The 25,362-nt window shown below is 37.0% G+C and overlaps 1 protein-coding gene across 3 annotated transcripts in view; it reads right to left on the bottom strand.

The window, feature by feature from the left end:
- Positions 1 to 25,362, bottom strand: part of RBKS (ribokinase) — a 69,065-nt gene that overhangs the window by 14,027 nt on the left and 29,676 nt on the right. For all 3 annotated transcript variants that reach the window (XM_062571947.1, XM_062571948.1, XM_062571949.1), the window contains exons 5-7: positions 21,361 to 21,525; positions 16,238 to 16,329; positions 6,387 to 6,575 (exon numbers count right to left, since the gene is read on the bottom strand). In XM_062571947.1, the coding sequence (XP_062427931.1) occupies positions 6,387 to 6,575; positions 16,238 to 16,329; positions 21,361 to 21,525 (446 nt within the window). The remainder of the gene's footprint in view (positions 1 to 6,386; positions 6,576 to 16,237; positions 16,330 to 21,360; positions 21,526 to 25,362) is intronic.

Raw genomic sequence — 25,362 nt, 5'->3', positions numbered from 1 at the left:
CCTTCCTTGAAAAGGAAAGAAAAACAAAACGAAAAAGAAGAAGAAAAAAGAAAAAGTTAGCTCTTGCCCTTTGTGGTCACTTTCCTCCTTCATGCAACATCTTTGGATAGGACAAGGTTAAACACTCAACCATGTTTTTCTCTTCTTAGCAAGTTACAGAACTGTACATCAGACACATTGTCTGCCAAATGCTTCATTTACTACCAGCTGCATTTTTACTTTGTTGAGAGATAGCTGAAATAAAATCACTGTTCTTTGTGCAAACGGCATGCTAAATAATGTATGGCTACAAGATTATTAAATAGCAAAGGCATTTGATAATATTAGAGTCAACCACAAGTCCCACTTCTGCTGATGCACAGAATTTTGAGTAATTAGTCATTGCACAGAGTGTTGTATTTATATCCCCTTGAGCCTCAGACGTTATGCCACAAAGTCAGGAGACAAAGAATTGCTGTTATTAGGAGAACTGTTTTGGATTTATTTATATTCTAAGGCTTTATTTCAGTGTCCACTTCACTCCTCTGGCGAAGGCTTCTCCAGAACAGAAGGTACAGCTAAGTCTGAAAATTTTAGTGTAAACCAGATTTTTACAGACAAGATCTCTCAACTTCAAGCAAAAGAACTTCAATGAGTTTGTAAAGCCCCCAAAGGAGCACAACAGGCCTGAGGTTACATGACAAGCCTGGGAAAAAGGCCTCCCAGGTTCTGTTCTGATCTCTAATAGACTTCTCATGGTTTACATGCAATACATTAATAGCGGCTCCAATTTATGGATAGATAAATTGAGATACAAAGAGGACAAGTAACTCTTCCAAGGATTTACAGCAAGTCTTTGGCAGAGCCATGGAAATCTTACTCAGTTCTTTGTTCAAATCACTAAACCACACTGCCTTCTTTAGACCACAATTACTGTACAGGCCTGAATACTGTGTGTGACATATCTAAAATTATATAGCTATACCCTTATATCAGGCTTTTTAAAATGAAGATTGTATAACATCTTCAGAGTTCAATACAAAGCTTCTCAGCGAGCATTCTACTGCTTAAAAACAGCCTCTTTAATTCTTTCCCATAGTGAAAAAGACAGACTTAATATATTGTAATAAGAAATCAGAGACAAACTTAATAGGATTTGAAGATAAAACATTTGATGACAAATTCATATGACAGCAATGAGCCTTCCTTTTGCAGATTTGACATGAAAGAATAATGGTAGCATTTACAATTATGACAAACAGCATGTATCATCCATCTCTAAGAATGTTGTACAGAGAACGGCTATATAGAATAAATTGTACACTTGTGTCAAATTTCAGGCATAACTGAGTAGATTAAATTTTGAATTTTATCATGTCTCATAAATAAGTTTCCTGTTTATAAGCATGTCACCTCAACCTGTGATCTCCTCAGCTTTTCTCAGCGTGCTGTCCATACTGTGCACTTGGAAAGGCACAGGTAACACAAGGAAAATGCCAGTAACACAAGAAATGCTACGGGAAATTTAATAGTTGTACTCAGGAATACTGGGAAGTTAAACATCCTAAGTTTCCCACGAGATCTAAAAGAGATAACATGGACTTCCTGTGATTACTAAGGGCACCTTTGTGAAAAGTGATTCCAAATTTACATCTAAATATTGTGTGCCCAAGTGATATGCAGATTCCTAATCACCTGATTTGGAGTGTGCAAATGCAGGATTTTATCTATATGTGTAAACCCCAAGGTCAAGTAGAAACTGAATAGATCTTAAGCAGAGCACCTCCACTACATTTTAAAAGATCAGATGGGATGGAAGTTTGATAGTTAACCTAACTGGAGCAGGCACATACGGATGTCATTCAGTGTTTTGATCCAAACTAGGATCCAACATGAACCAGAGGCTACAAACACCAACTCCAAAGCACCTTCCTCCCCAAAGTGATCTCAGTGCTGCAACCTGGAACATGGGGAGCGGCAGTGGGGCAGCTCTGGCTTGTGTAGCCAAGCAGCACCCTTTTTCCATTACAACCCATGCACGGGGGATGATTCTGCCTGCTCCAACTCTCCTATATGAACCCTAGACAGGACACCTGTCCTCAACTGTAGGTAACAATCACAGTAAAAAGCAAAGCTCAGACCCCTGTGAGCAACTCCAGAGATGCAGATGCACTCTAGCCTGTCACAGCCACAGATCACTGCACTGGCCCATCTGCTGAAGGGACCCAGCATGGACAACCACCTAAAGTCAAATAAATGGGGCTCCAAGGCAGCCTGTCTACCTCAGCCAAGCCCAGCTGCACTTAAGAGGCCGTGGCGGAGCCTCCGCCCTGGCAGCAGGCAGGCATTCCCGCAGTGCTGCTGGCTGGCCACCGGCACCACCAAAGCGGCTCGATTGGGTCCCCAGCTGCCACCTGAGGATCTCTGCCTCGTAAGATCCCATGGTGCTTTTTTGCAAAATGGAAGGGAACTAATCTCACTGCTGGCCAAATTCCAACTTTGCGTAATTACATTCATCTGACAAATTCTCCTTGGCAGTTTCAATGGAATATAATTAGTAAATGTAAATAGATGTAAATAGTGCTGTAAATTACAGTGTGTGTGACTGTCAGGAGCAGAGCGGGTGGGAGGGGGCCAAGGGGCAAAAGGAGCAGAGCTTCATTCTCCAGTAGGAATGGAGCTGGAGCCTTCACCGTTCACAGACTGCATCTGCCCCCGCCAGGTCACCACGCTCTGGGTTACAGCAGCAGCAGATGTCACGATCCAGCCTGACCGTGGGGTTCAGCATCCAGATCATCCACTTCACCTCAAGAACAGATCTAACTTGATGGTGTCTGGTTGTGTCCCACAGCTGGGCCCTTACACAGCTGCTGCGCTCCCCCTCAGCTGTGGGTCTGCTCCAGCAGCAGGCAGACTGCTTCAGCATTTGCCCACGTACGCGTGCTCGACTGCCAAATGTGTGTACACGACACTATTGACTTCTATGAAATGTTTATCAGATTTGTGAGCGGCTTGTGAAGCCTTCTGCTACCAGTTGAAGAAGCGTCATAAATGGAATTAGCTCATTATCTTTCAAAGCTATTTTAATGCAGCTTCAGGTACTTAATTTCAAGTAAAGTGGAAACAGCTTCTACTAAAAATGAAGTAAATGCATATACTTAAATTTAAATAGTCAAACAGATTTAAAAGCAACTATTTAAAGTAGTCAAAACAGATGATAATGTTTCCCCTAGATTTTTAATATTATCTATATATTTTAATTTTATTTATTTTACATATATCAGAAGTCTCTTAAATAAGTAATATATTTAAAATATAGAGTGCTATAGCTAGTGGGCTTAATCAGATATTACTTTCTTTCATATAGATAATTTGAGAACTAGTTTTCAATAATTCACTGATTTTTAATTTTATTCAAAATTTGCATATAGAAATCAGAGGAATAAAGGGAAAGTTTATTTTCTTACTAAAAGCTTGTTGTATTATTTAGCTATCACAAGAGAAACAGCTGTTTCAGCTTTACAATACCATCTCTTGCAAAACTTGACTAGTTGTGCACTACATGTTTTGTACTGTGTAAGGACAGCTCTGCTAACAGTCATGGGAAGCAATGCATACATTAGTAAAGCCCACATTAGGATAACTAGTACTAAAAAAAAAAAAAAAAAAAAAAAAAGTCCTTTTTTTTTTCTTTATAGTACTGATTTACTGTGGGTGAAAAACATCAGACTTTCAATCTTGAAGATTCATGTCCCAGCACACAGTGGGAGATGGAGGCCGCTTTTTCCCAATGCTCTGCCACTAAACTGCTAGATTAACAGACTAGTTTCAAAAGGGCACTGTAACAGTTTGCAAATCCTGTGATGAGTTATTCACATCATTTAACTCTTCATCTGACAGTAACTTTGCCTTCTGCAGGTCTAAACAATGCCAATTAAGGATACGGGCACATACTCCGATGTGACTGCAATGTGAGTTTAAAAAATTACTGCCTGCTCCCTCAACATACATGTGCTCCTAATAAGAGAGCATGTGCTCTTAATAAGAGAGTTGAATAAGAGTGCAGTTTAAGGCAGCAAATTTTATTTTGTATTTAATGATAGTCTAGGAGCATGCACATGAGCAGCTCTGACTACTCTGCTGATGGCTAGCTTCTTGCTCAGCTGTCACAACTTGAGTTTATTCCTTTGGGGGAGATCCACTGCAGACATGCATTTGAATAAAGTGTCCTACTAGAACTTTTAGTACTTTTTTTTAGTAATAAAACTATCCATTATTTTGACTGATGTTTAGAAGGGTTGTTTTAAAACCACTTACTTTCAAGCAAAGTCTAAGTACTGTAAGTCTTTTATAATGGAAGGCCAACACATCTTTTTTTCATTCAGTCTGCAAGAGTAACTGAGCACAGCTGTTTTACTGAAAACAACCCACTGTCACTTAAGCAGATTAACAAAATTAACTGTGAAAATCCTCTGCTATATGAAAGCCAATAACCTGCTGGCCACAAGGAGGCAGGGCAAGGATTCAGTAAACTCAAAGAAGAAATTGCCTTTTTTTTTTTTTTTTTTTTTTTTTAAGGAGTGTTAAGTTAGTTAAGTCATGAAACTCCGAACTGCTAGGCAACATAAAAAACACTTTTCAGCCACAGAATGTGGTTTCAGTATTGCTGTTTTATTCCAACAGCAGCAAATATCTTAATAAATCAAACAATACCTGATCTGGCAGCAATTTCATGCTTCTTTTGAAGAAGCACTTCACGTATGTTTCTTCTTCATCACTTCTGCGTGATGTACAGTAAAAGAGAAAATTGTAACATGAAGATTTGATAGCAAGGGTGGATTTACCAACTCTGGGCAAGAAGCAGTACAGCCAGGTTCACAAGGGGTTGTTCCCAGGCTAATACATCCTGCTTCCTGGCAGGCATCAGGGCAGGTTTGGGTGTTCTGCCTTTCACTCCCTTGGCACTTCTGATTCTGGGGTTAATGCGAGCAGATGAGGTTAGGGGTCTGCAGTTTCTTACCGAGTGCTTTATAAGCCGGGCAATACAGTGATGCCTTCTTTAACCAGAACTTCAGGACATTCCAAAATCAACCCTAACTCGAGGTCAAACTTCTAAATGGCAAAAGGGGCAAAAGAGGAAAACAAAGCCCAAATACGCCTTTTTTTCAGAGTTAAATTCAAAAGGGGTAAACTTAACAGTGAAACAAAGCCTTCCATAGTATCTGCACAGCATAGTACAAATCACTCATCTTCTGTTTTAAGAGAAGTGACTTTACCCTAGCCCTGCCACCGGAGGCCACTCAGCTAGCTAATTTCAGTCCCCTATGCCTCTCTTTCCTCATCTCGTAAGCAGTTACTTTCCTTCTTTGTAAAGCAGTATGAGGTCCAAGGATAAAAAACATGTTAGAAGAACTAGTTATTATTAATACAATTCAGATATGGAATGCACCAGATGGTAAAATCTCCGGGATTTTAATGAATTATTGTAACAGAACATATGTAATATGACGTTATTATAACAGGCATTTAAATGTATAGTTAGTACATACAACGTGACCTGCTCCGCTCTCAGTAACTCCACTGGAATTATTTTGGATTTATGTCAGATAATACTAGGAACACAAAATAGCCCCATATGTGCAATGTGGTGAGATTTTCTTAGCAGGGCTATCTTAACTATTGCATTTCCTGATTTTTTTTCTTGTACTTTTTCCTTTTTTTTTTTTTTTTCTGAGAGTATTGTATTTAGCAGTTTAGCTGTTAGAGAATGCTTTCTGAATTTAATTCTCAATAGGTAGTAAAAAATAACCTAAAAATGGCAAAGATGAAAATGTCTCTGAGCAAGTATTCCTTATCTACCATCATAAAATAGTTAAGTCATGAAGCAGCAAATACTTTTTTTTTCCATTCTGTAAAAATTATATCCTCAATGTACCTTATGCTAGATTTGGTAAAGGATTTGTCTGGGTAAGCAATTCAGGCTTGTCTCAGAAGAGCCAACCGCTCAGTTTCAGACTATGAGGGCAGTAGTATCTCCTCTCTCCCACAGCATTCAAGTTTCAGAGATGATAAACTACATGACCGGGCAAATGTGCAAAAACAGGACTGCAGCTCAAGTGACTGGCACCACACATTTCAAACAGAAAGAGACAGGTACTGACTTCAGTAAATAAGGAACATGAAGATACTATCAGTATTTATAATAATTCTAGTATATCTACAATATAGCCTATAAAACTCAAGTGAACTGATATTTAATATATGAGAGGCTGGAAGCAAGATATCAATTTCACATCATAAATTAGCCTTTGTGCTAGTGCCCAAAGATTTGGCTGATTACTCATTGCTTTCCCTTAGAGCTTAAGTAGTCTTTTCCAAAGCAAGACAGTTAAACCACAAAAACGTACCGTAGTGTCCACAGCCCTGACCTTCCCAGCAGGAACGTGCTTTGGAATAGGTTCTTCTACTGATATCATCATGCAGCCTTCTGCTCCAAGAGTAACGATTACAAGCTTACACCCTCTTTCTAACAGCATGTGTCCCACCTTTTGAGCATCTTCAAGGTTGCCAACTGGGATGCCCGTTAAAATTTCTGCCTGGAAAATAACCCATGCAAATGAAAATCATAATTTGACAGTATTCATTTTTGGACAACAGTTGCATTTCAAAACAGTGTTTAATATCTTCTTAAATGTGTATTTTAGGTTGGATCCTGAGACCACTTCCTACACTGATATTCAGCTATGTGTTGCTCTGGGCTTGAAACCAATGTGCACTTCAGGCACTGCAGACTAATGGGGAGCAACCTAGGCAGAGACACAGGAGGCACAAGTTCTGCTCCCGCTTCTACAACATGCCTGGCACACAACAAAAAATCACATTTCTCTCACGTGCCTCGGTTTCCTCACATGTGAAATGAAGACAACACTGCAGTCCTTGGCAAAAACATTTGTGGTCTAATGTGAAAAATGGTACATGGCAGCTCGGTCACTATTCTTGAGGGATATTTACTGCTAAATGAGAAACTTAAATTCTCAAGGTTCAGCTAGTGAGGAACTACTAAGGAAAAATCTCTCTCAGGAAAAAAATACCATCGCTCAACTTTGACCACTGTGTTTACTTTAATATATATTTTTAGATAAGAATACCTAAAAGTTGTCTGAAGTCTTTTTTGGGTAAGGGCCCATTACAGCATTATCTTATATTTGTACTACGGCAATGTCCATAGGCTTCTGTCAGGACTGAGACTCCTTTGAGTTGGCTCTTTACAAACACAGATAAAGATAAATGCCTCTTCTGGCAGATGGTGACCTTGAGTCAACTTCTCCCAGTTGACTCTTAAAATTAATCGCTTCTAACTCCACCCAACTAAGAGTAAATTTACCAAAAATCTGCAATGAAGACTCCAGAATCAAACATTCTTTTTTCCACTTCATACCTTTGCTGGCAAAATATTTGTTAATGCTAAGAACTTTTTTTTTGGTGGAGGATGGGCAGAAGAGGACAAAAGGAGTGGAATAGGAAGAAAGCGAAGAGAAAATAAAGTAAATTTTATCTGGTATACTCCACCAGGCAGTACTCCCCCTTCCTACTAGGGTATGATTTCAATTCTAAGTAAGAATAAGCATATATTGCTCTCTTTACTAAATCTTGTCCTACTTGCCTTTGAAGGGGGAAGTCGCACGCTATCTTAAGATACGAGGTTGCTGCATCCTGAAAAAAAATGCAGACTGCAATATTTTCAGATCTCCACCTATTAACAGGGCATAACTTTCACACTCTTAGGGCTTATTTTCAGTTGAAAGCTTACTCCGAAATCTCTTCGCCAGCTATACTTCCTGCCCTCTGCTGCACGGACGGCTCAACTTCTTGGGAAATAGCTGCTGACATATTTCAAATTACCTTTCCAGCTATTACTGAAACTTGAAATCAGTGCACTATTTCTTGAAACAGCAGCCTATAAACTGTAGCAATTCAGCCACTGCTCCATGAAGTACAAGCCATCCCTGCAGCAAAGCGGGGCAGGGCAGACAGCTGGGGACAGGAACTACTACAGCCATCCCAAAGTAAGCCGCCCCCAGCTGTGAGTCAGAGGCCTCACTGCTTGCCACTGTCATTTCCTGTGTTTCACTCCGGCCCAGAACAGAGAAGCACCCTGAGGCTTTGAAGGGCCAGCTTACCCCAATACACTGCATTAGCGTTTCTATTATCATTTACAGAGTACTCATTGGTTTTGTGTTCATAGGACCAAGTTCTGCAGTCCTTCTTTAGAGAAATGCACGAGTGATTTCAAGAGCCATTGACCTGATAGCTGCAAGGAAGATTCTGGTGTGGCAGACCTTGCTGCATAAACTCAGCTACTGCAGGGACAAATATACACAATTTAAACCTGCTTTCTTTAGCCACATTGATGCCAAGTCAGAATATAGTACATTTTAAATTACTGAGAAGGGAATTAAACCTAACAAATTTTCTCTTTAGCAATGTCACTACACTTCTCAATTTTTTTTCGCAGTAGAAACTAGGTGAATGAAATGTATTCATGTTTTTTTAAAGGGTATAAAAGTGTTCTCAAAGAAGAGAATTTGTTTCAAAAATACCTTACAAAACTTTTGAATATAACTTCTTGCAAGGTTTGCAAGAAATCAGTAACACAATAATGGCTTTGGAGTACCTAGGGATAGATAGTGAATATTATTGAAATGTATATATTCTATTCTAATATTCAAGCGCTTACAAAGTCTGTGTGTCTTTGTGAATTTTAAAAACTCTGGAGCAGGAACTATGTGTTCCTGTATTCAGAACACCTAGCACATCATGTTACAAGAATAAAAATAGGTTAGGAAAGTGCACACACAAATCCTTGAATGAAACTGGGTAAGTGAATTTCTAATCTGCTTCACAATGGGCAATAATTCCAAACATTCTAGGTATTTTGCAAAGCATCCAGGAAGAAAGTGGGTTTGGTTTTGATAGAGATATTAGTCAAATTAAAGTCAAATTAATTTGGCTTTACTTTAGCTGGTCTTTACAGTTCTGTAATCTCAGGATCACAGTAAATGCATTATTTAAATCACCATAAAAAGTATCAGTATTGAATTTTGCAAATGTTTGTATTCTTGAAATTAAGCCCACAGAACTCAAAATAAACAATCACAAAATGGTAATATTCTCTGTAATGAAACACACATTCGTCTGCTTAGTATTAATGTTGTACTCCACATTGTGATAGCTGTGTCCTACATTAACAGGATTTTTTGCTTGGCTTCTGGAAGAAAAATTGTTTTGTGACTGATATATTTAAGGCTTTGCAGAAATTTTTCTTTTCATCATTACACTGCTTATAACAATACACTGATTTATTTTGAATCAGACAGGGTCTGCATAAAGGTAGATCTTCAACTGCTTGAGACCACTAACATATAATTCATTTACAGCAGGATGGTAAAACTAAAAAACACTGGAACAAGCTGGAAGAACCATAAAAGCAACAGAAGCCAGACTGATTCTCTGCCAGTAATTAGAAATTGTGGTAAATGTCAACTGATGTTAAATACTGTGGCGAGTTTTTAAGTTCCTCCCTTCAGTAAAATCTTATTTAAAAAACAAATAAACTGTGGTACAATTGAAGGAAATAACTAATGGTTATGTAAAGAAAAAAAATAAATAACAATACTAAAAGTTCAATGTGAACATTTGCCATAGTACTCTAAAAAGAGCAGCAAATGAAGAAATTTATTTTTCTGCTGCTAGTCTCATAAAATTCATTTACATGGACTTATTAAAGCTAGAGAACATCGCACAAAACTTCTGTCAAAATAAACTTACGATGGATATTATATAACTAATCTACACAGAATTTTCCTAATTTTGATTATAAAAGTAGAAGAGAAATTTAACTGAAACTTTTGATTGATACGAACGTTCTTGGCCATACTCCTCTCTAATCTTAGTTAAGTCTCTATGTCTCTTTAGACTGTGGAGTCTTGCCACAGTAAGCTGACATAAACCAGCACTGCTACATAAAAAAAATGGGCTTGCTCTCCCTTCCACTTCTGTTGACACAGATACTTCTCTTGTGCCAGCACAGGCATTCCTGTGGCCAGGCAATAAAGTAGATTGTAAGGCAGATCTGCGTTTAAATTAATCTTGAAATAAAACAAAACAAAACAATTAACTTCTTTCAACTGCAGTACTATTCGTGCTGGCTATAAGTGAGAATGAAACTATGATGTGAGCCTTTGCCAAGTGTTCCCAACAGTGGTGCACTCAGGGCAACCTATGGCTTACAGAGCCACTTCTGGGGAGAAGTGCTAGATCCTCTACTTGAGGCTTATGAGACCAAGCCTGGACTACTGTGTCTAGTTTTGACATCCCTGCACAGTCAGGGGGCTAGAGCACAGGACATACAACAAGAGGCTGAGAGAACTGAGTTTGTTCAGCCTTAAGAAGAAAAGGCTAAGGGGAGATCTAATTGCTGTCTACAATTATTTAATGGGTGGATGTACAGAAGATGGAGCCAGACTCTTCTTGAAGGCTCACGGTGATAGGACTAGATGCAATGGGAACAAGCTGGAACATGTGAAATGCTGATTAGTTATTAGGAAAAGCTTCTGCACCAGGAGGGTGGTGCAGCACTGGAACAGGTGCCCAGAGAGGCTGTGGGATCTCCATCCTGGGAGAGTCAAAACTTGACTGGACACAGCCCTGATCTAAGTTACCCAGCTTGACCAGGTTGTGAATTTGGAGACTTCCAAAGGTCTGGTCCTATCATCTATGATCATCAACATATATAAACTGGAACAATAACAAGACATGTTTATTCTCTGCAGCCCATCTTTTCTTTAGTGTCCATACATCACCTAGGGCAACAGCAACTCTGCAAAGGAAAAATATTTCCAGGTATTGCTGGAATAGAAATAATGAATAATAATAATGAAGCTATGCTAGTTTTACAGCTGTCTCATCTAAAACTACATATGACAACTTTAAATATTTAATTGCAGTAAGCCAGTTGGCTACAAACTTGACTTGTACCTGAAGAGACTTCTTGAGAATGACAGAACAAAAACTTGATCACATTAATTTAACCCAAGTAAGGAGTCCCAAAGAAGTGCTGCAACAGATATGGTGTATAAGCGATTGCCAAGATCAGGTCACTAGCCAACTTAGCTCCAGTTGTTTCAAATTATAAATTTTTTACATATATACAGGGAGAAATACTTATCATGCTAGAATAAGTAAAAACTGATTGAAATGAATTGGCTTGAAGCTATTCTGTCCCTTCTCTTCCCAAAAGTAACATCTTTCATTTTAGACTAAGCACGGGCAATTTCATAGTTTCCAGCAACTGATAAAATATGCTTTAGAACAAAGTTGGAATTCCAATTAAAATATACTGTGAATTGCTGGCAACATTTACGCAATGGAGTGATAGTACCTTTCTACTATGTAAAACAAAAAGGCCAATTCATGAGATTTTCTGAAATATTTTAATTCTAAAGGACTTTTATTTTTGATTTGTGTAGTAGAGATACCATTAATTACCTATTATTAACCTCTTTGTATTAATAAGGAACATCTTAAATGTCCTAATTCAAGACTCCAGATGCAGTTTTATAATCTCAATATTCTCTGAATCTTGTAAATGTCAGTACTGTTTTTGGTTTTTGGATATGCTGGCAAGACTTTCTATAATTAATATTTCTTTCAAAAATGATTTAATTTCTCCTAATAGACAAAAATGCACAAAAGAAACAATGAGACAGTATCTAATTTTTCTGTATTATTTTTATAGGTCTTGCAGTATTATTTAACAAAATTAGTGACAAATTTGTACTTAGATATACTGCTTTCTACCACTGAAAACTCATAGTATTCTGCTAGTATTATACTAAAATTTTGCTAGGCCTTATTTAGATCACAGGTCTGATACCCATTTTATATTAGGAGTAAGTAGTTCTAAGTGTTGCATTCAAAATAGCTCGACATACTAAATCATTTGCTGTAACCATTCCAGATTTTTCCTTCTCCTGAAGGGCTCTTCAGTATTCCCTGAATAGAGAAGCAGCTGTTCTTCAAAACATTTAGGACCAAGTTCAAATCACCGATGTGCAATATATTTTGGTTCCTAACCTGCAGGGCTACGTAATTGCATGCACACACTAAACAACAAAAACAACACCAGAGCTGCATCGACACTGTGGTTGTGCTTAGGAGCCATACTACAGCAAGGAATCATATAAATATGTGGGAAAAAATGGTGGGTATCCTGTAGAACTCCTCTTGTATGGGATTGTCTCTTTTTCAATGTTTAGAGACAACAGAAGAGAATAACCATTGGTTTTCACTAAGATGACATTTGATACATTTATTTTTCATTAGAAGAATTAAGGGAATGGCGAACTAGCACATTCCTGCACAAACCTCAGGGATTAGGCTGTGCTGCATCTGGGAATTAACAAACTAGTCTCAACAAGCTTGATCTTTCTGGGAAAAGATAAAACTGAACTACAGGCTAAGCAAAGAAAGAACTGATAACCTTGCAAGATTTGTTCTGAGTATTTTTGTTCATGAACCACATAAAAAGAAAGTAATGTCAGACATAAAAAAAATTATTATTGAAACAAGCAAGACTGAAAAGAACAGCTTGTGAAGAGCCTTCTAGACAAACTAATGGTAGATAATTCACTGATAGTATAATTCTGTTTGCTTCTCCCTCACACATAAATCCATAAGAACAAGCTGTGCTGTTATACCAGATACTGCATGCGATTTCATTAAAACCTGAACATTTGATGTATGATAAAGTGTGAAGTAGCATTTGATACTTGTTTGGGACTTGACATCCCATGGCTGTCTAAAACGATAACTAACACTTTTAAGCATTTCTTTTGTGATATAAGCATCACAGATCAAAACTGCTGACCTTCACGGGAACAAACAATAGAAAATTCTGACTCAGTAATAACCGAGCTAATCACAAGGAAGAGCCCCTTTTTTCTCGTCTTAAACAACACAAACTCTCCACATAGTTTAGGAAATGTCTTAAGCTAAAAGGCTACCTTTCCTTTCTACAGCTATCATAATCTTCTGTTACAAACATATTCACATGATATCCACAAATCACAGGATCTTAGCATTTAAAGTTATTTAGGGGAGGGGACAACAAAAATAAAGACATCTTGGCAAAACTGTGTGATAACACTTGTAAATTTAAATGAATAAGAAACCTAAACCAAAGAATGTTTTAGAAACAGTTGAACTAAATAGCTCTAAAGAGTTAGTCTTTAAAACTGAAAAGATTTATTAAGAACTATCTAAAGGGCTTAGTAAAGATAAACCAAGAATACACTATTTGTTTTCTGACAATTCCTACAAATCTCAAACAAAAAAATAAAAGTTACCCCAAAAGAGTATAGCTGGAACATAAAGGTTTTGGCTAGAAGGAAGTTATTCAAGACTTAGCAATAACAAATAAGAAGGAGAATGGAGCTGAAATAGAGAATCTCAAGACATCAGTTGTAGGTAGCACATTCAAGAAGTCTGGCCATAGAGATTAAAAAAAAAAACCCAAACCCATGAAGTAAGAAGAGCCACAGTGGTTCAGAGAAAAGGTTCATCTTATCCACTTCCAGTTTCTGACAGTGATTGCTAGCAAACACTAAGGGAAAGACAGCAAAAAAAAAGCTCGCTCGCTCTCCATACACACACACACACATATATATAGTATGTGTGTGTGTACATACACACACACATACATATATACATAAATATGAAGAACTTTTCCCAGTATATATTTTGGCTCACCAAAGGTTTTGAGAGTTTCTGATTTAAGAAGATGGAGAAAATACAGATGGAGTGGATTGAATGAATAAAGTTTAAATATTTTGAGAGAAAAATTAGTATTATCCTTAATATTTGTCAATTTAACTTATTGTTTTTAAGCACAATGCAGAGATGTGATTGGTGACCTTTATCAGATTTCTCAAGTGCATATATTACAGTGATGTGAAATTAAAGAAAGTCATGAAAGAAAACAGAAAACAGATGGCACATGAATATAGAACCATTACTAAAATAAAAAAAAAACTACTTGCAAACTTGTGACATAAGAAAAACAAATGCTTCATTTTTCCTCTTTTCTTAGCAAAAAGAAATGAACAATGGCAACAGTTCATCTCTGAGAATAAATTCAATAACCAATCAGATACATGGAGGGGGTGAAATAAAATATAATTGATTATTACAGTCCTAGTAATGTAATGGATTTCATTGTAAAAAAAATGTTATTGTTAAAAACATAGCTATTTATGTGCTGTTCTTGTTCTCAGAATATGCTGTAAGAATCCCACAACTATATCTGGACTCCTGTGACATGGTTGGCAGGAACTTCCATAGGTCTACCATATCCATAAATCAGAAGAGATTAGCCTCCTCATCAGCATAGAGCATATTTCCTGTCCTGATTGTGCACAAAGTGATCCCAGCTATCTTCAAATGGTAGTTACTTTTTAAAGAAAATAGAAAAGAATGCAAACTGTACCCTCAGCTCTGCAGGGAAGGTGGGTAAGTGAGAAGGAATCTGTTCTAATTATACACCTGTATTTCTTGTTCTCCTAATATAGGTCATTTTATTTTCTCCATGTGGTGGTAATAATAATACGACACCTTGGCTCCAGCAAGCTAAAATCTCAAAGAATGTCTCTTTAAAGATTATCCTCTAGCAATAAACTATAAGAAAAAGAAAACTTTAACATGTGTGTTGCAAAGAGCAATGAGAAAAAATCAGGAAGATAAGAAATAAAAAACAAAGTTTTTTGTTTCTAACATATGGGGAATAAGTTTCTTCAGGGGGAAAAAAAGTAAATAGTGACATTACGAAAAAAGCAAACAACAAATGACATTTTTAAACTGGTGGGAGAGTATGGGTGTTCTCAGCTGAAAATGTGCGCCACAGCCCCATTCAGCCAATCCAAGGGCATAGTCCAGGCATAAGTGTTTTCTGAAAGCATGAAGAAAACACCGTATGGATGTCCTGTAAGTTTTCTGAACAAGAATAATACTTTGCCTTATCATTCTTACCAGCATGTACAATTGAATTCTGATGGTTGTTAGATAGTGCCTAAGCTACAAAAGATGTCACCACCAATTACACTGGAAACTTCACCTTCCAGAGATGTAAGGAGCCACAGCATCTCCCACCTTGCAGGAAACAGCTATTTTGCAAATTTTTGAATGTGCTGGTGTGTCTGAACTTGGCTGACATGTTCCAGAATAAAACTCTGGTATCAACTTCAGTTACTTAGACCCTGAAATGCTAGAAGGCTCATGAACTTCTGATATGGTTTGTGATGGATTTTAACAGAAATTTCAAAGGAGGCTATTCTGGCAAATGATAGACATTGTCATAAAATGAAAAATCCTACAATAAGCAGGGCCATGCTTTTCTCTTAGCTCCTTTTCCTCCTCCCTTCCCCAAGGTATCATGTTCATTGTGGAAAGCATGTTTGTGGGAGATAACTTGAACTACGTTCAGGGCATGGCTTCTGTCCACTAAGTTACTCTCACGCATTCCTGTTTATATAAAGAGAGAGTGAGGGGAAGGATCACAGCATGCATAATGCTAATAAATTGAAAATTTAAACAAAGGCCTTATGAGACAAGGCTTAATTTGTCTCTTGTGACAAAAAAAATTATTTGCTTTGGGAGAAGTAATACATTTGAATTAGAGAGGGAGACAAAGAACAAAAATGGAAACATACAGTTGAAGGACTAGCAAAAGAGAGATTTACTGAAAAAAGATCAGACAGGAAGAGGTATATGAAGCTACTATTTACCATCAAGTGCAGCATGCATGCATCACCTCCCAGCAAGCCAGTTTAAAACTGTCAGAACACTATGGCTAGCACATTCCTGCTAATCATTTCAAGGGACCACAGAAAAAGGACAAGGATCTATCTTAATATTTACCACTACTCAGTGCTAACATTTTAAAACTGTTCTTCAATGGATTTGTTTTACTCTTCTACTTGCAAGGAAGGCTGGACACAACTTTCTCTTAAGAAGCTATTAATCTAATTTCAAGTGTAATCTAGAGTTCCAGAAAACTCCACTCATTACGCCATGGATCAAACTTGCCACCTCTGTAAGTCCTATGTAAAAGGAACATGGCTCAGTTTTCCTGTTCCCCTTGCTGAGAACAGAATCATGCTTAAATTTTACTGCTTAAGACTTTAACATGACATGTGATCATTACCTCAGTTTCATTGCAGCAGAAGATGTCGGATTGGGTATAAAATTGTGGATCTAGGTCAGCAATGGCTGGAGCTGGATTAAATAAAGTCTTTACTGAAAAAAAAGGAAAAGGGAAGTCTAAATCTCTGGTATTTCAGATTCATAAACCACAATCTGGAACATCAAATTTTCTGTATTTATGTTTAATATCTTCCAAGTTCTTATTGCATTCACATCTCCCAATGTTTCTTACTAACGTACAGATGTCTCGCATTTTCTGTCTACAGTTTATAGAGATGATAAAAGTTTTATTATATTAAAGTTCCCTTCAAATGAATGTGCAGTCACCTGTCATGATGGGAACATGACAGAAGAGTAATAAAAAAGGAAATAATCAAGAAATTATTAAATAAAAAAAGAATAAAGATATAGACAATAATGCAATTTAGACAATAATTAATTTATGATATTTCTTCCAGAATTTTAATAGCTTTTACAAGAACTGATTTCGTTTTAGATTTTTTTCTGAGTAGAGTATGTATGATTATCTGCCTTCTATACATAAAGAAACAGGGGCATAGAGTACTGAAGGACATGTTTAGACAAGGGTTAAAAGGTTCTTTTGAATGCATTACCTAACGTTCAAACTGTCACATTGTAAAAATACAGTGGAGACAATGCACTGTATATTTTTAATATGTTATCTGGCAGAGATAAACCTTAACTTAAAATGTGGTAGAATGTGTTAGTTAACCCAACTTGAAATCCTAGCCTGAGGTCCTGTGTAACAGCAGAGAAGGTTTGTCTTAAGGATAGTATAAGTGACTTACTCACTGTTAACACAGGAAGTCTGCAGATTTGGTTTCTCACTTTGCCAATTTTATGATTAATACTTGTGTCTTAACCACAAGACCATCTTTTTATATAAAGCACACTTTCTTGTATTAGAAGTAATCCTTATAGTAAGGGTCCAAATCTTCCAATTTCAGTCCTAAAGATACAGTTAAATTCCTAAGCTATGTAATATTCAGGCACCCTGAACACTTCTGCATCCCACTTAATTCTCTGAAGAGAAAGATTCTCAGTGACTTGTGAAATCTGTGTACAGAGGATTTTAGGTGATGACCTTTACGATTAACCTTCTTCGAAAATTTTAGCCTGTGAATGCACAACTTTATCATTCCTCTCTACCTGTGTCATTAAAAATATTATTAATAAAGCGATAAAAACGCTCATGCAAAAGTCAAAAAATGCCAGAATTAGCATTTCCAGTGAAATCTTAATTTGGCTGTCTTATGCTATTACAATACAGTATGTATTATAACATACTCATTAATTATATGATCACATACCACTGAAAAACAGCATGTGATCATATAATTAAAGACTAACATAATATATATGCAGAAAGGAGACAAATTAAATTTTCACAAGCAAGCTTTAACTCTTGCATTTCCTATTTTTGAACTGCAACCCTAATAAAGTTTTTTCAGCACAAATCTTTTAGGTATTCTTTTCTAGGTAAAACAAAGAAACAGCACATATTGAAAAACACACTCTTTCATGCAGGATCAGACTGCCATATATATGAGTCAGTAATAGCACTGGAATTGTTCCAGCTTGGGTTTTTAGTAACACAGACTCATCAGTAACAGGAGTAGAAGATATTCCCATTAGTTTGCCCCCATATTTAGCATAAGCTGAGCAGCAGGGAGACTGAGGAACCTTAAGATTCCTGTTCAGGCTCTGAAGAACAGCGGGGCTTGTGAACAACTTAATCAGCTTGCTCCCCTTAAGAATGACAAAATCTGTTCTGCCCGACTTCTTTCTCTTCATCTGCCAAGATCCATTCTGCTCACTCAGTTTCTCTTCTTTATGCATCCTTGCATAAGCACTACGTAATAGTAAGCTCTTTCATTCAACCTTCATCACATTTTTTCTTGTCCCCTCCTCTCCTATGCTTCCTTCTTCCCACATCCAGAAAGCCACAGTGCCAGTCTTCTAGACCTCACCTCCACTCTCTCTTCAACACACCCTATATTCTGTTCCACATTAGTTCCCCTTTCAGTTTCTTTCTTCTTTCTCTGCCACCCCGAAAATCAAGCAAATTCCTCTTACAATTCCTTTGTCTGAAATCTTATTTCTCTCCAACGATTCTTGACCAGCTTTATCTCTTTTGTATTTAAAGCAAGCAAGCTTCTCCTCTGCATTTCCTCAGCCTACCGAAGATGGTTAACAGCCTAAAAGAAATAAACTGCTTAAACCCAGATTTAGGAGCTATATTGAAAGTCATGTTGCCTAACTGGAACATTCCCCTGTGTGGACAGACTCTCAGGCGAAGTCAGCTACAAAGCTCTAAAAATTCTTTATTAAGTCTGTTTGAAAGGTGGTAATTTTTCACAAGGCATGTAATACAGTTAAAATTAGGCAGTTTTCCATACCATTGTAAAGATATGTTTTTAGAAGAAATCTCCCTTGCTATCCAGTTTTAAATAAGTTTTATATTGCCAGTATATATCCTTTAAATGGGGGAGTACTTTTGCATAGCCTTGTTTCTGTAGCCACAATACTTGAGCAGTTTTGGCAGAAATTTTACAAATAATTTAATCACAGACATACAGCTGGTACCGAAAACTGCAGCCCAAGATTAAAAAGTTACCGCATCTGAAAAATAGATCTTCCACTGGGAAGCGACATGCAATGTTAGTAACTGAGGCTGCTTCCAGCCCTGGTTATGATATGCTTTCATTCTTTACTACAATATTAATAGGCTGGACATTATTAGCCTGTTTTTTTATAGAGGCTGTCATTACAGAAGCCCCAAAACTGCATTACAGACTTTAATACGTAATAACATTTTGCCCATCAATGAAGTGGTCTCCTTCTTGGAAGCAACAGCACCCCTTCTTGGAAGCAACAGCAGTTTCAAAGTACATGGCCAGTAAGAAAAACCTAGAATTTTCCAGTCCTATTTCCATTGCAATTTATACCCATTTAATGTAATTATTCACAACCCTTTTTTCCTTCCTTCTCCTGAAGACTGTCGAAAGATCTCCAATAATCAGTGCCACAATGAAAGGATGTCAAAACATGAGCTGGCCCTCTCCAGCTTACAGATCTAAGCGATGTTCACTGAAGAGAAAAGGGCTCTTGCCTGCCTGTGCACATTCTTTCTCCATCTTATTATTTATTTTTTGAGTAAGAATGGAGAAGAACAAGCAACAAAACTTGAGACAGAGGTTTGAGGCATCTGGGTGTGCATCTGTTAAACAAAAATAGTCTAGTGCACTTCCCAATATACAGTACTGCATTATACATGAGGGTACTGCAGGCTAAATGAAGAGAAGCTGCATTAACAATTTACAGTTGGCAAAGGATAAATTTTACAGTGCTACAAACTGAGCCGTTTACTTGGATTTGACTGTATGTGGCATTTGAACATGTGTAGCCTATTGTTTTAAAGCAGAAACAACTAAACCTTTCCTGATAGGAAAGCTACAGAGTGATAGCAGGTTGACAGTGCAGAACTATAAATGGTCCACAGTTACTACAATGTCTTCTCAGTACCTCGTGCCGTCTACAGTTCCTAAATGCTTGCAAGTCTATTCAGTATATCAGGTTTCGACTTTTTAAATTTTTACTTAAAAAAAAATCCACACTTTTTCTTCCATCATCAGCTGGCATCTTGTCAGCATAAAGGGACTATAAAAGAGTAGTAACAACATAATTCAAAAATTTTGACTCATGATTTAGTAACATTCCATTAACTACTAGATTAAGAAAACTTTCAGCCATTTTCACACAGGAAAAGAAAAAATACAGTAAACTTCCTTCTCCTCCTCCCTTCTCCATTTAAGCATCCCAGATACTTCCTCATTAAAGTTTTAAATTTATATTTGTATTTGCATGAACCCAGTTTTGACATGACATTTCAAACAGAGGCCAAAATAATTTTCCTCATGCACACAGTTCTGTTTATATTGTGCATGACTACTACCACAACTTCGGAGCCACTTTCTCCCAGGCTTGCATCTAACAGTTGCTTAAATTAGCATAAAATATGTGGAAAAGATGCATGAAGTTGTGCTACATTTGAATTTGTTCACTCAAGCCTAGTGATCACAACAGGTGCACAACAGTCCTTAGTGCAGAATGAGGACCAAGAGCCAACAGTCCCCAGGTGCCACCATCTACTTGGGCAAGCCTGGGTCCAGCTGTGAAGAACCAGTTAGTTCCAATCCCAGTTCCCTCCCTGACTGACCACACTACGCACTGCCTCCTCCCAGCCTTATCTTCTGGATAGATGCAAACAACATATTTTTCATCTCACAGAGATGCCTCACTGGCCTAGCTATTTACTTATTATTGTTCAAACACTGTGGTAGTTGAGCTTGATTAAGTGAAACCATTACAGACATTTAAACAACAAAGCGTCATGGCAGTAATGAAACCTCACCCAACTCCAGCAAAATGTCAACTTTTATCCAGGTGTATGGCAGTGGACTGCTACACTGAAGGAACAGCGGCTTACATTTAAAAGTACAGTAACAATTATAAATAATTGCACAGCTCACAATTTTACCTATTTAATGGCAGCATGCCAAGTCACACTGTAAGAATTCTAAAGACTAAAGAGAAAAAGCATTTTTTTTTTTTACTTCAAGGATGTTAACTTCTGTACAGGAAACCACACTCACACTTAATGCTATACTGAGTGAAGAGGGACAAAAGTCATTTTTGAGGTAATTTCATTCACTTTACTGTGTGTGGAACTTTACTGACTTGTATTCATTATACTTGTTCTGCACTGGAATAAAACCAGGGTCAGGGCAATAGTTCCTAACCTAAAGACATAACCCTGTATTTAGTCCAACATGACCAAAAGAGCAAAAGCAGCACGAGACATACATGGGGAGATTATAAGGATTTATTTCATTTAAGGTAACCACTGACAATTTTAGAACTGAACTCAATTTCTGTAATGCAGTATGAATTTCTTCATTCATTCATTATTGTTTCATTTGTGAATAAAACTAGTATTATAGAAATCAGACTAGACCACACGATCTTAGCATAGAAAGCACAATAAAGAACATTTTTGATGCAACACAAATGAGGGACACTGAATGGCTTATGTTAAATTACCTCCACTGGCATGTGCCATTTTCAGAGCTTCAAGAGAAACAGCAGGCGTTATTTCTAGCTGGCAAACAACCACTTTGGCTTTACAGATGACGTCAGCAGCCCTCTTCAGGTCTTCACAACTTAAAAGTAGATTGGCTCCTGGGACTATAACGATAACATTCTGTCCTAAAGAGAGGATACTGTGATTTTACATTAACCTTTTGCATTAAAGTAAGTAAAACAATTCCTTGCTTTTCTTCAATATCTTTCAGACAAATACTTCAATTTACTTTCCAAAAAAATACTTCCACATTGCTGGCATTTCAAATACCCAAATACTTCAGAAGATAATCAAAAAGATTAAAGGATTAATGAATGCTATGCTTCACCTCTAGTGCAGTACATATGCCTTCAGGATAACTCACACTTGGGTTTTCCAGAGTCTTATTTTGGTGTTTTCATTTAACCCTACAGAAGTACTACACTAATCACAGTTGAGATCTAAGCCTGATATCTGCATTTTCCTGAAGTATTTATTTAGCACTTGAAAAGAAGTGCATCAATGTGATTGCTGCGTTCAGATGCCCAAAATGCAATCAAAATTTTTATTTTCCCATCCCAGAGCAGAGAACATGAAACAGACCTATGAAAATTATGCATGTCCTTAAAATTACAGAGAAGCAGGCTTGCTCCATTTACCTAAGACAAGTCATGTTAGAGACCCTAACTATCATGAAAATCAGAAATCAGCTTGTCAATTAAAACCAGAAAGCTAATGACTATGTCTAAGAAACACCTTATCAGAAATGAATAAAGAAGCTGGGTGGCTGATTCTTTTGAACTTAAAGCTGGTCAATGGAAATTTCTAAGCAAAGGCATGCTACATAGCACAAGCATGGCAATATCTCACAGCATTTCTAAGCTTCTTATCATTCTAGTAGTTTGTTTTACAGCTAGGTGAAGAGATTCATTTATGTAGGTTCCAAATATTCTTTTGCTTTTCTTCAGACATGCAAGTTTCCTTCTTTTATTGCTGTTTCTTTGTTTCTTTCATTCTTTTTTTTTAATCTCTGTTACAACACCTAGAGACCTTCAGGCATGGGTGCCTACAAATTAAAATTTATTATTAATCACTAAGGTATTAAATTCAATAAGTCAGTTGTTCCTTGATTTACAGTCTCAGCCCGCCCCCGCTGAAGATTCCTTTAATGACTGCCAATCATTAAAAGCTACCAATTCTGTAATGAATTGAATTACTCTGTAAATAAATATTTATGTTTTTAAATGCACTTTTTTTCTTGAATGAGACTTCAAAGTCTTTGAATAAGCAACGTGCAAAGCTTGTCTCCTTAAATATGTTCTGAAAAGCAAGCAGGACAATGGAAAGAATAATATAATGATCTCAGAGGGAGGGGCCCAAGCTTTCTAAAGCAATTCTGCTGTCAATGGTTTGGTACAGAACAGCTGCATTTGAAAACCTAAACCTCAGCATTTAAGGCCAACGCCCTGCTTTTCAACAGACAGTGATGGGCATCTTGGATTAAAAAAAAAGGAAAATACTTTCTGCAACAAGTAAATACTGTCAAGATACCTGAATCCTACTTAGGACGCTTTCAAAGCCAAACTGCACTTATTTTCCCAACCATATATTCCTTAAGCCGATAGGGTCTAGCACGTAAAAGCTGTAAAACACAGGGAATTGGTGGAACAAAAATATATTTCATTTCAGCTTGGACTCTGCGCTATCTAGAATGTCATACTCTATTTACATGTCTTGCTGCATTATCTTGCTGAACTATTTAGCTGTACTGACATGTATATTATTATTAGGCTTTAGAGTTAATGGCCCAAGGCAATAAGGAAGGCTGTTTGCTTAAACCTATATGTGCAAATTCAAAGTAAACAGTATTGCACTGGATCACAGTCAGAAGACTGTATTTCTAACTACAAAAGGTCAGAGATTTATGGTCCACTTTCAAACCAACTGTACCTGCCAGAGAAACGCATTACTACTTCCATAAAACAATCCAGTCTGATTTGACCTAAAATGTACAGAAAAAGCCATGTTCTGTTCTTAGCTACATACTCCACACCAACTGTGAATGACAACAGTCACCATAAATTTATATTAGCGTGCATGAAAGCAGAATCTGACCCAAAGTACTTAAAACTAATATCAGAATTTTGTATCACTGGCAACCATTTTGCTGAAAGCAATTATTTTTCTAGGGAAATCAGATGGGAACTCAGCACCAGGAATAACAGAATTAAAAACAAATGGTAAACAGAGGTGGGATTCATCCCGCCAAATATCAACTAATTTTTAAAGTTTTCAAAAAGAATCTACATTCTATAAAATTCTAGGAAAACTGATTTCTAGAAATTAGTTTTCTAGGTTCCTTCAACAGTCAATTGAGAGAAACAAGTACTGTCAGAGGTTTTTTCATCTTGCTTATCTTAGATATCTGTTTGAGGAGATAAACTGTTGTCTGGAGGTGACTATCTATCTCTATTAACAAGAAATGAAGCCTTGAAGTGCACACTAGACTATGAAACAGGTTAAGTGAAACAAAATTTTTCCCACACCAAGAATGAGGAAAATGAATTTACTGTGTTACAGTTATTCTAAAATATCTTTTCTTAGTTTTATTGTGTGCAGCTACACAATAGTAAGTTTTGCAGACATCAGCTAAGTATTAAGGGCCACATTCACAGCTGGCATAAGCTAGAACAGCTAAATGAAGTTGATAAACCTATGAAAGCTTACACCAGATGGGGACTGGGTTCATCCAAAACAGCATGAATGCTGAATATGTAAATTCTGTTCTCAATTAGGCTTCTAAACCTGTTAGTGTCACTTCTAAGAAAGATGGAAAACTCATTTTTATAGATGCCACCAGATGAGAAGTGCCAATAAACATCTCAGTACAATAATCTTTGCTTTACTTTCTAAAAACTAAAAGCCATTAATGCGCAGAACTCACCAATATCTCAAACAAAGCAATAATAGCTGCAGAGCTTCTGCATAATAATTCACAGGAAAAAAAGATGATATCTGTGACTATAAAAGAATGTTACAAGAAAGACATTTACTGCCAAGTCACACAGTTCAGGAGCACAAGGGCAAGTTTTGGGTGTGTCATAGTATCAAAACCTCTATGCAATGGCTTGGTACAAGCACTGAATAGTCTTTTACAGAAAATACTAAAGTTCATGATGAATGTCAATATATAAAAATCTTATATAAATTCAGGTATTTTTTTTTTCATAGCCTTGATGGTTCAAAACAAAGCTTGACTCTATGGAAAGTGTAATTCAATCAAGCTGGCACATGTATTCTGTTTGACTTGTTTATTTAGCCTTATCTAAATATGTATTTTGAAAGCTTTTACAGTATTAGTGCTTTAATATTGAAGGTATATTCACTTACAAAATAATGCCTGTTCAGTTCTCCTGAAATGGTTAATAACTTTATCTTCAAGTTAGCACAATGCCTATCTCAAGCAACGGTTGTCTCGCAGTGTTCTTGTAGGTGAGCTGGATTATAATAAGCAAGAGCCCCAAATCTGTTCTGTCAATGCATGTTAATCATGACATGGCAATTTCTGTTGTCCCTTCACTGTATTTTTGCTATGAACATGGAAGTTGCCAGACAGGTTCAAAACTGCCAGTGTAATGGCTCTGTCAACAGTCAGTACCACATACACACAAAGCTGCCAAAAACCTCACAGGTTATTATGTAAAAATTTATTCAGAAAAAAAAGTTTCTTTATTCTGTATGTGTGTATGTAAAAGCACAACACACATCATTTTACCGACTTCTTACTATCCAGTAACACCAATAACATATCATTAGCTAATGGTGTGGTAAGGGACAGAGTTATTGGAAGAAAGGCAAGCTGAAAGGGGCGACAACAAATGCTGGGGTTCAAAGTGGAATAATGCCTCTCAAAGATGCGACGTGTTCAGAAAAGCAGAGGTATGTTCCAGCCAGTCACCTTACGGAGGGAAGTAAAGATTCAT

This window comes from Rhea pennata, chromosome 3 (genome assembly GCF_028389875.1).
Source record: "Rhea pennata isolate bPtePen1 chromosome 3, bPtePen1.pri, whole genome shotgun sequence".
Classification (NCBI taxonomy): Eukaryota; Metazoa; Chordata; class Aves; order Rheiformes; family Rheidae; genus Rhea; species Rhea pennata.
Note: the sequence above shows the minus strand (reverse complement) of the source record. Positions and strands in the feature narration are given on the sequence as shown.